General features: G+C 40.9%; 2 protein-coding genes and 1 long non-coding RNA gene across 7 annotated transcripts; 2 read left to right on the top strand and 1 right to left on the bottom strand.

Moving 5' to 3' along the window:
• The first annotated feature begins 1,280 nt into the window (after nt 1–1,280).
• On the top strand, nt 1,281–5,964 carry gatd1 (glutamine amidotransferase class 1 domain containing 1). Of its 4 annotated transcripts, XM_061774569.1 has the most exons (9): nt 1,286–1,372; nt 1,452–1,538; nt 1,624–3,898; nt 3,995–4,071; nt 4,776–4,881; nt 4,990–5,097; nt 5,169–5,260; nt 5,339–5,432; nt 5,515–5,964. In XM_061774569.1, exons 3-9 carry the CDS (start codon nt 3,850–3,852, stop codon nt 5,628–5,630), a joined length of 642 nt encoding a protein of 213 aa, XP_061630553.1. In that variant the 5' UTR covers nt 1,286–1,372; nt 1,452–1,538; nt 1,624–3,849; the 3' UTR covers nt 5,631–5,964. The 4 variants fall into 4 exon arrangements, with proteins under 4 accessions (XP_061630551.1, XP_061630553.1, XP_061630554.1 ...); XM_061774567.1 differs by having other exon boundaries at nt 1,281–1,372; nt 1,624–4,071; XM_061774570.1 differs by lacking the exon at nt 3,995–4,071 and having other exon boundaries at nt 1,288–1,372.
• A 649-nt stretch (nt 5,965–6,613) lies between these two features.
• On the bottom strand, nt 6,614–14,736 carry chid1 (chitinase domain containing 1). 2 transcript variants are annotated; one of them, XM_061774566.1, is made up of 12 exons: nt 14,325–14,736; nt 13,515–13,658; nt 11,231–11,363; nt 11,111–11,155; nt 10,941–11,047; nt 10,103–10,164; nt 9,888–9,977; nt 9,713–9,814; nt 7,362–7,511; nt 7,195–7,275; nt 7,070–7,109; nt 6,614–6,925 (listed from the first exon to the last, which is right to left on the bottom strand). In XM_061774566.1, the coding sequence occupies exons 1-12, from the start codon at nt 14,436–14,438 to the stop codon at nt 6,827–6,829; spliced, it is 1,167 nt and encodes a 388-aa protein (XP_061630550.1). In that variant the 5' UTR covers nt 14,439–14,736; the 3' UTR covers nt 6,614–6,826. The 2 variants fall into 2 exon arrangements, with proteins under 2 accessions (XP_061630550.1, XP_061630549.1); XM_061774565.1 differs by having other exon boundaries at nt 7,070–7,112; nt 14,325–14,735.
• On the top strand, nt 7,508–8,924 carry LOC133478483 (uncharacterized). Its single transcript, XR_009788696.1, has 2 exons — nt 7,508–7,995; nt 8,081–8,924. It is a non-coding gene; the product is annotated as an uncharacterized LOC133478483 (long non-coding RNA).
• Nucleotides 14,737–14,974: the final 238 nt, after the last annotated feature.

Raw genomic sequence — 14,974 nt, 5'->3', positions numbered from 1 at the left:
GAATTATTTCCCATCCTTGATTTGATGTACAACTTCAGTTGCTCAACAGTCCAGGGTCTCCGTTATCATATTTTGTGCTTCATAATGCAATGCAATTTTCATTGGGAGACAGGTCTGGACTGCTGGCAGGTCAGTCTAATACTCACACTCTTTAAGTACAATGCAATACTGTGCAGAATGTATCTCGGCATTGTCTTACTGAAATAAGCAGGGACGTCCCTGAAAAAGACGTTGCTTGGATGGCAGCAAATGTTTTTTAGCCACAGCGAAAAACGTCGTCGTTGTATCCCTGGGCAACTTAACCCACACTGCCCATAAATGGATGTGGTTGGATGTTCGGTAGTGGTCGCAGGGGCCGCATTAATGCATTATTATTTTTTTGCCTGTATTATTAATTTAGAATCCTTGTTAATATGTACTTTTTATATAGACAGTACATTTTTAATTCTGTTAAAGATAAATTCATTTTGTCAACTATTTATGTTTGGGTTTTGTTTTGTTTTTTTATACATACAGAGAACAAAACGCCAAAGCAAGACAAATTCCAAACTGACAGAGGTAGAAAGAACAACAACAAATAAAGAGGTCAAGGGATGACCCATCGGATAAACCATATTTGCCTAATTTAAGACATCATTCATTGATGCTGTAGTTACTCGAAATGCATGCTACACAGTTGAACAAATAAACAACATTAACACAAAATGTACCAATTATTAATCTGGTAAGACTTGAAAACAAAAACTGGTATAACAAAAAAATGAGATTCTCAAGCAAAATCTCTCAGCTGAAGAGTGTCTATACCAAAACTAAATAGAAATAATTAGGAACAAGAAAGTAAAATAAAACTAAATAAAGCAAAACCCAGACATTAACCACCTAATAAATGTAACTGTGGGCTTTTGTAGGATGCAAGTACAATTTGTACTGTTAGTTTCTTCCAGATGAAACTTTTGACCTCCTTTTGGGTATTAAAATGTGTTAAGGCATGTTTGTCCTTACTTGGCACCACTGGAGTAGTCATATGTCATGAGGCTGAAGCCGTCCACTACAGGGGCGAGTTGCTCGAACTCCTCCCTGTCAAACATGCCAGGCTGTCCGGTGCTGATCAGGACACAGATTCCACACACGGTCAACATCGGCGCGTCGCCCACTTTGTCTTACCGGCTTTACTCACCTCGTCACAGCAGGAGGAATGACGAGGATGCAGTGTAATTGGTCAGCCTTCAGCATTTTACACATGTGTGTCACCAAGTGCACCAGTTCTCTGTGGGCCGCACAGGACCAGCAACTTGTTCCCGACAGCTGCTGTAAAACTCCCAGCAGCCTCTGCGGCCTCAGAGACCATCCCTCTAATGTCTACAAGGTGGAGGTGGGTACGCATGTTCCATTGATATCAGCTGACATACAGTATTAACGACGTTCTAAAATTGTTGTTGCTGTGCTGCCAGGGAGGCTGTGTTGTGAAATTGGAGGAGTTTATTCTCAGTCAGCTGTATATTGTGGGTGCACTGGGCATTGGGATTGCATTTTTACAGGTGAAGTCCCTTACAAGTAAATATTTTGACAAATGTGTCCATGTAAAGTGTGGAACTAACACTTTCTTTGTATCTTTTATTTCAGCTATTTGGGATGATCTTTACTTGCTGCCTTCATCAAAATCTGAAAGATGAGCCATACTGATGTTGTATTTTTTTAGTGTCATTACCTCATGAGCGCTTGGAGACTTACGTGCCTTCAATTGACAAGTTTGGACTTTAAAATTGTACACGCTTGAGCCACTTTTATGCTGCTGGGCAGCACTTCACTGCAAAATGTTGTCTTCCTTTCTATGTGGAGGATAATGCAGAAAAATGCTAGCTTCATGTGGTTTTATGTTATTTACATCGACTGCACTGCTGTTTTTGGTGTGTCACATGGTTTAAAGAAATGCACGCTCAATATAATAAGAACAATAAAAATCATTGTGTTAGCGTGATTGCCAATAAAAAGGCATTTTATTATTTCTATGTATTGCTGACAATGCATTTTAGTGAGAATGTCATACAACCCGGCAGAAGTTTGAGGGATTTGATTTTTTTTTAATCAAACTGATAAACTTTTTTTGTTTTTGCAACTATTGACTCATTTTGAATGAGATGCCTACAACACGTTCCAAAAAAGCTGAGACTGTATGTTTACCACTGTGTTACATCACTTTTCCTTTTAACAACATAATAAGCGTCTGGAAACTGAGACCACCATTGTTGAAGCTTTATAAGTGGAATTATTTCCCATCCTTGATTTGATGTACAACTTCAGTTGCTCAACAGTCCAGGGTCTCCGTTATCATATTTTGTGCTTCATAATGCAATGCAATTTTCATTGGGAGACAGGTCTGGACTGCTGGCAGGTCAGTCTAATACTCACACTCTTTAAGTACAATGCAATACTGTGCAGAATGTATCTCGGCATTGTCTTACTGAAATAAGCAGGGACGTCCCTGAAAAAGACGTTGCTTGGATGGCAGCAAATGTTTCTCAAACTTGCATGTACATTTCGGCATTAATGGTGCCTTCACAGATGTGGAAGTTACCCATGCCATGGGCACTAACACACCCCATACCATAACAGATGCTGTCTTTTGAACTTTTTGAACTTGTCATGAAATAATCCAGATGGTTCTTTTCCTCTTTGGACGACATCCATGATTTCCCAAACAATCTGAAATGTGGACTCGTTTGCATCAGTCCTCTAACATGAGCTCAAGCCCAGAGAAGCCGCTGGTGTTTCTGAATGTTGTTGATGCAGTATATGGCTTTCGCTTTGCATAGTAGAGATTTAACTTGCATTTGTACAGTAGCTGTATCGACCAACCGTGTCCACTGACAATGGTTTTCTGAAATGTTACTGAGCCCACGTAGCAATATTCTTACACAATGATGCCACTTTTTTAATGCAGTGCCTTGGTTTTTGGCGTTGTTGGATTTCTCCAGATTTTTGGAATCTTTTGATGATATTATGGACCATAGATGATGAAATCCCTAAATTCCTTTCAATTCTACGTTGAGAAACGTTTTGATTTGTTCACGCAGTTCACAAAGTGGTGAACCTCGTCCTTGCTTGTGAACAACTGAGCCATTTGTGGATGCTCATTTTATACCCAATCTTGACATTCACCTGTTTCTGATTAATATGTTCACCTCTGGAATGTTCAAAATAGGTGTTTTCTGAGCATTCCTCAACTTTCCCAGTCTTTTGTTCCTGCTTTTTTTTTTTTTTTTTGCAATGTGAGGTTACAGGCAACAAATTCAAAAGAGAGAGAATATTTGCAAAAGACAATAACTTTCATCAGTTTGAATATGAAATACCTTGTCTTTGTAGTGTATTCAATTGAAGTTGGGTTGAAAAGGATTTGCAAATCAACGTATTCTGTTTTTAATTTACGTTTTACGCAACGTCATTGGAATTTGGGTTTGTAGAAGAAGCCAATAAAAAATAGTAAGCACAGCAGTAACTGAGCGTACCTTATGTCGTGTGATACTGTGTTCTTACTTTGCTGCGCAAAGTACATTTGGTAATGTTAACCACCTTGTGTATGAATAGTACTGTAAGTGGACTTATGTAATGCTTGTGCATTTATGACAAAAACTGTAATAGCGCCCTCTGCTGAAAAGTAGAAAGAATGCATTTTTCACTAATGAGACTCAGTGCGGTTTCTTTTTTTGTGAAGGTCTTCAGGCGGATGTTTTGGTCAGCTGATCTTCCTTCCTCGTCGCGTTCGCTTCCTGTTGACAATCGGCAAATATACGTTCGATCGCTTCGGTATATTGTCAAAAATTGAATGTCAAGTGAGCTGAAAGAATCAGAATGTCTGCGAAGCCGACGTGTTTGATTGTGTTGAGCGCTTCTCCTCAAGGTGCGTTGGGCAACGCGAGAAATACGATCCATTTTTTTCTTCCCGTTTCATGTTTGAGTGTTGTTGTAATTGTGTCGTTTGTTCAATGGCGCAAAGGAGTGTCAGTAAAGTCTTTCCAGCAGTGCTTCAGTCTTTGCTCCTCTGTGTTTAACCTCCAGACAGCCACGCCGGCGGTAAGTGTTCTTTTACCGGAGACAGGAATCTGCTCAAATTGCACTAAAATCGATGAAACTAAAACATTCTCATTTTAAAAAAAGACCTTTTAAATAATACGTAACCAGAGGTCATTTTTCAACGAACATTTGGGACGTGACCCGAATTGTTCGTAAACCGAGGATACAACTGTATTTTACGGCCCTGCCACCCCTGAGCGATCTAGTTCATGGCGTACCAGCTTTCTCTGAGATTAAAATAATAAGGAACTGAATGTGGAAATGATCAAATGTACAGTAAGATGTTAGCTTAAAACTAACACTCTGTGAAGACATCTTGATGTAATTAAAGATAAAGATGGTTGGTGCAATATTATTCAACCACCTTATAGTCTCTTTAGTATACTTTTAAATTTTTTTCAATCAGTATTGCTGTTCCAGTAGATTTGTATACGGGGTTCTGACTTTTATAAAGGTCTTGCTATTTGGAGAGTGGTTCGGGAGTCTGCCTCGCTGTCCAGAGGTTCTGATTCGAATCTCATTTACATGTTCTTGCCGTGCTTTTGTAAGTTCATTCAAGTCTCTAAATTGCCCATAGGTATCTATGTGAGTGTAAATGGTTATTTATCCGCCTTTGCTATTTACACAGGGACTAGCTTCACTTTGTATACTTTCTGTATTACACACGACACAAAGCTGAAGCAAGCCTGGATGTTTCATTCAAGGGGAAGCCAATGGATTTCGTTGGGGTGGATGACAGCACGTCCAGATGGGTGCAGGACTTCAACATGAAACCATACGCAACTCCCGCCAAACTTGAATCCATCGATGGTAAGAATCATTCACAGTCACTGTCAGATTGTTTGCTTGACCCCACGTGTCACTGCCGCTCAGCTGTGTCGCCATGGCCTAATTTTTATTTATTTATTATTGAAATAGGTGCTCGGTACCAGTCTCTGCTCATCCCGGACTGTCCTGGAGCGGCCGGCGACCTGGCGCACAGCGGCTCACTGCACCGTATTCTGTCACACTTCATCTCTCAGCAAAGTGAGTGAGGCCTCTTGTCAAAGTGTCGTGTGAGTCTCTTTGTGCACGCTATTAAGCGTTTGTGTACGCAGAGCCCGTGTGTGCAGTCGGACAAGGAGTGTCGGCGCTGTGTTGTGCCACGGAGGCAAACAGGTGGATCTTCAACGGGTATAGTTTGACTGGGGTATGTTCAGTACATTGGAAAGTTCCGCCGCTTGTGGACAAATCTAGCTGAGTGCCGTTTTCTGTGTTATTGTTGAAGCCGTCGGTGTTTGAACTAGTGCGCAGGACGGACTTTGCCAACCTGCCTCTTATCGTGGAAGACTTTGTGAAGGACAGCGGCGGCTCGTACACAGGTGAGCGCTAATTGATATCATCGGTCTTGATCATATTTTCCAAAACCTGTCTGGGAACATCTTTTATTATTTGTTTCCGCAGCGAGCCAAGAGGACGCCGTGCACGTCGTCGCCGACAGACACCTGATAACGGGACAGAACACGCAGTCCACCTGGCTTGCGGTCAACAATTTAATTCTGCTCACTAGCGCCAAGTAAGCTTACCTGTGTCACATTTTGAATTTTCATAACACTGTACAGTGGTACCTCGACCTAGGAGTTTAATTTGTTATTTGACCAAGCTGGTAACTCATTTGCATATCAAACAAATTGAAATGTTGTTAATCCATTTTAGCCCCCCCCAAAATCCCAACATTATTATTTTTTAACGAAACATAACTGTATTGTATAAAAACATGTAATTACTGTACGTACTGCGGTATTCATGTGTTGAATGTACCATTGTGAGTGACGTCAGAATTTCCCTGCTGGTATTCATCTAATTTTGTATTTGTGTATTTGTCCCGTTCAATAAACAGCTGAAGGTGCCTCAGCGACTGGCTCTCCTTGCCCACATGAGAGGGCATTAGGGGACCTTAATTGTGCCAATCTTTTTCCATTTCACTCAAACGGCGATGTATCTGAAGCTCACTCGTTACTCAAATTGTGATTGCAACAGAAAGCAAAAAAAATAATAATCAGCTTGAAAAATTCACAAGTTCTGACTGTATTATAATAACTTGGATACCCCGCCTCTCGCCCGAAGATTTCTGGGATAGGCTCCAGCGTGCCCGCGACCCGTGTGAGGACGAAGCGGTGCAGAAAATGGATGCATTTGCATCTGCTTTATTATTATATTTACTGATGAGCGGCTGAAATCCTGAGGGTTGGGACAATTTTAAGTTAAACAAGGTCTAAACAATTATTATACAATCATTATTGATTAATTTGATGCTCAAATCAAGTTTATTTGAATAGCCCATCACAAAATAGTCGCAAAGTAAATCTACGAGTTGTTTATTAATTGTTGCACCTCTAAACTGTCCCCCCCCCCCCCTCCAGCATTTTCTAATGACAAATGTGTTCTAAGAGAAAACGTAGTTGATAGTGAAGGCAATGTTATTGTATCGTTTAGACTGAACAGAATACACGTTGCTTGATTTCATCTGCAAAACATGCTCCTCCTTGCTGCATCACACGACTGAACTTCACAGTTGATTTATTTTCAGAAATGACACAGAAACCACAGCAAGGTGCCTTTCCTTTGCTACGATCAGCCATTAAATCCCTTCGGCAGCTCATTTTGTCATAGATTTTACATCATTTGCACTTCCAAACCAAATATACCCACACAGAAACGTGAGTTTTTAGTGCAACAAAATGAGAAATAGATGAAATATCCATGTGCTGACGGCTCAAAGGAGGTCGTAGAAGTAGTCAAGCCCTTGTCCCAGTTCCCATAAGGAGAGGCCAGTACCCAGTTTTTTAGCCACAGCGATCCTAATCTGTATTGACTGGAAAGTCAAAGAACATTCATCCAACAAAGAACCATAAAGAAAGATTTGAAATGCAAATATTGGACCTTTTGAATCATTAAAAACATCGACTTTACCTTCAGAAAGTATGTTTAAAGAACTACAGTATATTTCAAGTTGTACCTTCAATGATGGATAGTACACCAGGTGTTTAACTCCATTGCTTCTGAAATGAGAGGGCAGATCAGTTCCAACTGTAGTGATGGAAGCCAATAAATGCGTTAGTAAACAAATAATGACATCTTTACCTCTTGCAGGTGAAGTAATGCTCAGCATTATAGTTATCCCAGATGATTTTTGGCTTGTATTCCCGCAAAATCTCTATGTACCTGGAGAAGGTCAACCACTGGAGTGTGACACTATTCAACTCAAATGGCAATCATGCATAAAAGTAGGGCAGCCGCCCGATGCTCACCTGCCCCCGATGACGGGGTTCGTTTGCTGGTCGGCAAAGTCCAGGCCGTACAAATTGAGTCCGAGCAGAATCTTGGACCTCCACTTTTTGGTGGGGGCCAGCTGGAGGACACAGTCATTCACCCAGGACACGGGGGAACTCGGACCCGGTCTGCAAAGGAACAACCAAAATGCAAGAAGAAGCTCGCCTCATTTAATACAGGACGGCAAGTTACCATCATTGTTTGTTTGCTATGTCAATAATAATAATGTGAGGGTTGTGGCGCCGATTCGTATCCCACCCGAGTGCACGTCGTCGTTGTATCCCTGGGCAACTTAACCCACACTGCCCATAAATGGATGTGGTTGGATGTTCGGTAGTGGTCGCAGGGGCCGCATTAATGCATTATTATTTTTTTGCCTGTATTATTAATTTAGAATCCTTGTTAATATGTACTTTTTATATAGACAGTACATTTTTAATTCTGTTAAAGATAAATTCATTTTGTCAACTATTTATGTTTGGGTTTTGTTTTGTTTTTTTATACATACAGAGAACAAAACGCCAGGGAGGCTGTGTTGTGAAATTGGAGGAGTTTATTCTCAGTCAGCTGTATATTGTGGGTGCACTGGGCATTGGGATTGCATTTTTACAGGTGAAGTCCCTTACAAGTAAATATTTTGACAAATGTGTCCATGTAAAGTGTGGAACTAACACTTTCTTTGTATCTTTTATTTCAGCTATTTGGGATGATCTTTACTTGCTGCCTTCATCAAAATCTGAAAGATGAGCCATACTGATGTTGTATTTTTTTAGTGTCATTACCTCATGAGCGCTTGGAGACTTACGTGCCTTCAATTGACAAGTTTGGACTTTAAAATTGTACACGCTTGAGCCACTTTTATGCTGCTGGGCAGCACTTCACTGCAAAATGTTGTCTTCCTTTCTATGTGGAGGATAATGCAGAAAAATGCTAGCTTCATGTGGTTTTATGTTATTTACATCGACTGCACTGCTGTTTTTGGTGTGTCACATGGTTTAAAGAAATGCACGCTCAATATAATAAGAACAATAAAAATCATTGTGTTAGCGTGATTGCCAATAAAAAGGCATTTTATTATTTCTATGTATTGCTGACAATGCATTTTAGTGAGAATGTCATACAAGTTTGAGGGATTAGATTTTTTTTTAATCAAACTGATAAACTTTTTTTGTTTTTGCAACTATTGACTAATTTTGAATGAGATGCCTACAACATGTTCCAAAAAAGCTGAGACTGTATGTTTACCACTGTGTTACATCACTTTTCCTTTTAACAACATAATAAGCGTCTGGGAACTGAGACCACCATTGTTGAAGCTTTATAAGTGGAATTATTTCCCATCCTTGATTTGATGTACAACTTCAGTTGCTCAACAGTCCAGGGTCTCCGTTATCATATTTTGTGCTTCATAATGCAATGCAATTTTCATTGGGAGACAGGTCTGGACTGCTGGCAGGTCAGTCTAATACTCACACTCTTTAAGTACAATGCAATACTGTGCAGAATGTATCTCGGCATTGTCTTACTGAAATAAGCAGGGACGTCCCTGAAAAAGACGTTGCTTGGATGGCAGCAAATGTTTTTTAGCCACAGCGAAAAACGTCGTCGTTGTATCCCTGGGCAACTTAACCCACACTGCCCATAAATGGATGTGGTTGGATGTTCGGTAGTGGTCGCAGGGGCCGCATTAATGCATTATTATTTTTTTGCCTGTATTATTAATTTAGAATCCTTGTTAATATGTACTTTTTATATAGACAGTACATTTTTAATTCTGTTAAAGATAAATTCATTTTGTCAACTATTTATGTTTGGGTTTTGTTTTGTTTTTTTATACATACAGAGAACAAAACGCCAAAGCAAGACAAATTCCAAACTGACAGAGGTAGAAAGAACAACAACAAATAAAGAGGTCAAGGGATGACCCATCGGATAAACCATATTTGCCTAATTTAAGACATCATTCATTGATGCTGTAGTTACTCGAAATGCATGCTACACAGTTGAACAAATAAACAACATTAACACAAAATGTACCAATTATTAATCTGGTAAGACTTGAAAACAAAAACTGGTATAACAAAAAAATGAGATTCTCAAGCAAAATCTCTCAGCTGAAGAGTGTCTATACCAAAACTAAATAGAAATAATTAGGAACAAGAAAGTAAAATAAAACTAAATAAAGCAAAACCCAGACATTAACCACCTAATAAATGTAACTGTGGGCTTTTGTAGGATGCAAGTACAATTTGTACTGTTAGTTTCTTCCAGATGAAACTTTTGACCTCCTTTTGGGTATTAAAATGTGTTAAGGCATGTTTGTCCTTACTTGGCACCACTGGAGTAGTCATATGTCATGAGGCTGAAGCCGTCCACTACAGGGGCGAGTTGCTCGAACTCCTCCCTGTCAAACATGCCAGGCTGTCCGGTGCTGATCAGGACACAGATTCCACACACGGTCAACATCGGCGCGTCGCCCACTTTGTCTTACCGGCTTTACTCACCTCGTCACAGCAGGAGGAATGACGAGGATGCAGTGTAATTGGTCAGCCTTCAGCATTTTACACATGTGTGTCACCAAGTGCACCAGTTCTCTGTGGGGCACACACATACATAATGTTTCATACTCAGGCAGATCGGGGAAGGTTTGGTGCCATTCCAAGTTCAAAAGTGCTAACAGGTTTGGGGGGGGGGGGGGGGGGGGGGGGGAAGAACTCACTTTCTTTTGTTGCCTGCCAGCTGGCTCCACAGCTCCAAGGTGAAGCCATCAAATCCCTCCGACTGCAGCACCAGGCATCCAAACAGATCCAAATACACCATATGGACAAAAGTATTGGGTTACCTTAAATACTGAAACCAGAAGTGAAGAAAAAGTGGAAAAATATGGAGTTGTCCCCCCACCCCTTCACAGCTCTAGCAGCTTGCACTCTTTAGGGTAGACTTTGGTTTGCAGGGATTACCGTTTGTGATTGTTCTGACTCACAATTTCTGCGGTAGTTTGATGGTTTTGAGGTAGGGGCGCTCATGATTTTGCACACTCATCTTAAACAAGCTTTTCTTTCTGGATGCTACTCTGTGCACTACAACAGAAAAGGGCCTTCCCCAAACTGTTCGCGCACAGTTGGAAGAATAAATACGACCGAGTGCGTGATTACGGGGCCTTTCGGGTTTACAAACGTGTTGGGCGTAACAATACATTGTTACACAGCGCAATACACAGTCGGTTAATGTACTGTTTTTCACTTTAAAAAAAAAAAAAATGTATTTATGACCTACACTTCCATTTTCATACAAATATTTACTGCAATTATGACTATTAATGTGTTAGGATAATATACTAATAATAATATATTTATATCCGCCTTGTCTCAATAAAGGTAGGGAAACACCACTCATTTGCTCAATAGTGGCCAAATTTCTGATTATTGTGAATTGAGAAAAAAATCTGCTGAATGACAGCTCGTATCTGGAATAACTTTTAAGTCAGGTCACTCGTATCTCAAGGCACGACTGCAGTTGCAAAGAGGTTCACTATAGTTGACTCGGCACAGGTTTACCTTGGCAACCTGCACCAGCTCACTTCCCAGCTCCTCGATCTCATCTTCACTGGTCAGCACGCTCATGTAGTCCTGATAGGACCAGCCGTCAAACAGTAGCCTAGGCACTGACCACAAACAACATTGAGTCTTTATCTGAAAATACACACAATGAGGCCTTATCTACTCACCAATCTTGATTTTTTTGTTGGACTTGCGCACCGCTTTGACCCAGCCTGGATAGACACAAATACTTATAGGACTCTGAATGACGTCAAAGCAGAAGAAGATAAAAAGAGTGAGCAGTGTACCTGCATCATGGTCGTGGAGCCCCGTGACCTCAAAGCGCTGAAGTCCTCGCCGGCGAAGCTGAAGCCACACTGGAGACAACGAGGTCAGTTTGGGGCCAAACAGCTTGGCGATGTCGTACCCGTGGGAATTCCACTGGTAGAGAAGAACAGAATGGAACACACTTTAGGTGTCAGAAAGGCTGCAGAATTTTAATGATTTTTTTTTTCCCCCCCTGGGAATTGACTGGATTTAACTCCACACAGGAGACCGAGAGCTGAGATTCGAACCTCGGGACTGTGAGGCAGACATGCTAACCAACCTCCGCTGTTCCACCACATTTCTGACATGTATTCCAAAAGCCATGAGCAAAGTCAGAACTATGTAGTACTCAAGTGTGGAGATAAAGCGTTAAACTCTTTCACCATTTCAGTTTTCCAGATTTTTTTGGGAGACATGGCTAAAACGGGGCCCAGTGACCTACCTCAGCCCCAGCATGTGTCACCACTTCCCCAATTTAATCATTTATTTAAAAAGGGACAGCGCCAGATTATAGCCATAGCCTAGTTTCCATCTGTAGTCCTTGGCAGGCTGATGTAACATTTCAAGTATAAAATACAGTCAGAAAAATTAAGACATACACAATACAAGTACACAGATTATTCAGTGGCGGGCGACCATTAGAGTTAGTGTGCAAAAGAGAGAAGGGCTTCCTGTAAGTGCTAAGCGTAAATAAGATGCATCTGTCCCTTACAGGAAATTCATCTTGGGCACATAGTCTAGCATTGTTTCAGTACCTTGTGGGGCGTGTCAAGCAGGGGATCCACAGCAATTAGCTTCCCCACTGCTCAGCGTGGATACTGAACCATATCTGTTCAACAACTGAAGGGGTGGGACGAGGGCAGAGGAGCAGGAGCTCCCCGCTCGCTACCTTGGTGAGAAAAAGGGCAGCGGGAAGGCCTATTATGTATGTATGGGATGTGTTTATTTGTTCGTTAAGGAGCGATATGAAACGGTTACTCTTATTAAAAAAAAAAAAAAAACTACACGCACTTGTAAAAGGCAAATTAATAATAAAATGCTATGTAACAGAATGTACTAATGAATATTGCACATTGCCTTACCACATATAACTTAAAAGGATTACTATTACTAGTAGTATTACTAAATATTCCAAGAACTTGCGCACTTTCAGTCGTATAAATGGTTATCCGACGCAATTCCGAAATTCAGTTAGCTAGCCAGCTATCCCTACACCCCAAAAATGCATTAGGATTCCCACATAGTATCCAGGCAGGAAACGCCCTGTTCCAATATTACTGGCTGCAGGACATGCACCGTTGCACTATGATTGGCTGTTGTATCCCTGTAGAACACGCCCTACTGCTTCCAGACGGGAAAAGATGTGACTTAAGTGTGATGCGAATATATTTCCCATTAACCCTGACTCACCCTAATCCTAACCTTAACCCATCCTAAACTGCCTTAAGCGCCAACCCTACCCTTAAACCTAACCATAACAAATTTTGTTTTTATTTCGTACTGCGTAGCCTGCCTTTCTCGCAATGCAGGAGCCAATCATGTTGCAGAGGGGTGTATCCGGCCTAGAAACTATGTGGGAATCCAAAGACCCCCCCAAAAATACATCTTCCCTTCAGACAGTCCACTGGAATGGCCTGGGTCCTCGGGCTGGCGTGATCGCTTTAGAGCGCCTTGTTGTCGGCCATGAGTGCATGCACGTCACGTAGAGAAATACGGAAGAGGGGGGATTATTATAATTTTTGTTTGATTTTTTTTATCCGACTTGACAGCCTGCGTGTGGACTGGGGCTTTGGGCTGGCATGGGCCATGAGTGCTTGCACGTCATGGAGAGAAGGTGGAATACCGAGGGGGGTGGGGGTGCAGATGTGACAGCCAGTGTGTGTGTGTGTTTTTCTACACTTGTTTTTTTTTTCGTGTTCATTTAAATTTTTGCCGGGTGGTTAACAACACTCATCTCTGTGGTCTGACAATTTTAGAAGTCATTTATTTTCACTTTACAGGGAGTTTAACAATGTGTGTATTATTTTGTACAACTCCACTCCACTGCATCATACTGAGGAGCTGATTGTAATATTTAGAATCCAAATGCCAGCCAAATGCATTACAGATTATATTTCTCATTATGATGCAGTGCCATTCTTCACCACTGCAGACTACAACCACAAATGTGTGTTAGTTAGTTTAGATACACTATAAAAAATGTAAAAAAATACAAATAGTGTGTATTAGTTATAAAAGTGCACCAGTAGAGTAGTTGAGACTTACAGGTGTAACATAACCAAGCACTTCTCCTTCAAAAGTTTTCTGGATGTGAGCACAATATCTCTTCTCCTCCTTCACGACATCCTTCCAGTGGATGGCTGATGCCACCAGTCCTCTCTCTGACACAGACTCTGATGCTGGGGATGCCTGGACACCAACACGTGGACAAAAGTATTGCAGTAAGAGGGACCAAGCCCTGTTGTAAATAGCGAGGAAATGTGAACAATCGATGCCCGCCCAAAAATGTTTTTAATTCCTCCCTTGAATAGTTAAAACTATAAATATAACACAAACTTATCCCAAAACAGTTCAATATAATTTCTAATTTATTTTACATCATTACTCTTAAAAAAATTATTCATCCACTGAGATTATTTGATTTTTTTTAAATGTATCATAAATCCAAGTGTAGATGCACAAGGTGAACTCTCCGTAATTTCGACGAACAGCCAAGACGTTAGTTAGTCTCTCTGTCTCAGTAAAAATGTATTATGTAATTTCAACATAGGTACTTCCTTGATACCAATCAATACTTTCTCGTATTTACGTGATACCAATCAATACTTTGCACAATCCTGAGGCATCAGAGAGAGTTACAGAAAAAGCATTGAAAAATGTGAACAGGTGAGTTTTTCCAGCTGAGGACAGGTTCCACAGGGAAGGGAGGGGGGAACACAAAGGTGAATTCGTAAATAGCCAACCTGGGTTTACGACGGTCCCGACGTACGACAATTCAGGATTACGCAGTGTCCTTAAGAATACGTATTTAGCGCTGTCATTTATTTGATAGTTTAAAGTTGTGTGTGGTTTTACCTCATTCTCAAACTCAGCTTTCTGTGACTTCTTCAGATCCGTTTTCGAGAGTGTGCCACTGACCAAAGAGCAGCAGCAGTAGCACACCACGACAACCAATAACGTCCTTCTCATTTCCAAAATAATAATTTAAAAAAATATATTAAAAATTCAATATTAAATTGGTGGTGAAATAAAACAATAATTGCGCCTAGCTCAGCTCTGTATGGCTGCGCCGTGAACGACGACCGTCCCAAAACATTTCCGCGCCGACGGACGAGCCAAAAAAGCGAGCCTGTTCGGATGACTAGAAATGAACAGCGATTAAGGACGAATAATAACAACTACAATAAATATCTTTCGTCGCGAGGCGCTTGTGAAAGTGGATCCACGCTGTAAACACACCTTGCTGGCTCATTTCCGGGTTGTGTGCTTTTTTTTTTTTTTTTTCAAAATAAAAGTGTCTCAAAAATACCAACTTGTCCCATAATGCAAGTCCAAGACTGTGCGGAGTCGGAAATCCGCTTTTAGTAAAAATTGAATATAATAAATAAAAGTTCACATCTGCCCCATGTCTCGTTAACAGTGAAATATCAAACGTAACACCTGCGTTATAAATGTATATCAAGCTAATATTATATTATCAGGGCAATATCTGACAAAATAACCTC

The sequence above is a fragment of the Phyllopteryx taeniolatus genome, chromosome 5, assembly GCF_024500385.1.
Source record: "Phyllopteryx taeniolatus isolate TA_2022b chromosome 5, UOR_Ptae_1.2, whole genome shotgun sequence".
NCBI classification, from domain to species: Eukaryota; Metazoa; Chordata; class Actinopteri; order Syngnathiformes; family Syngnathidae; genus Phyllopteryx; species Phyllopteryx taeniolatus.
This window is presented reverse-complemented; position numbering and strand designations above follow the sequence as displayed.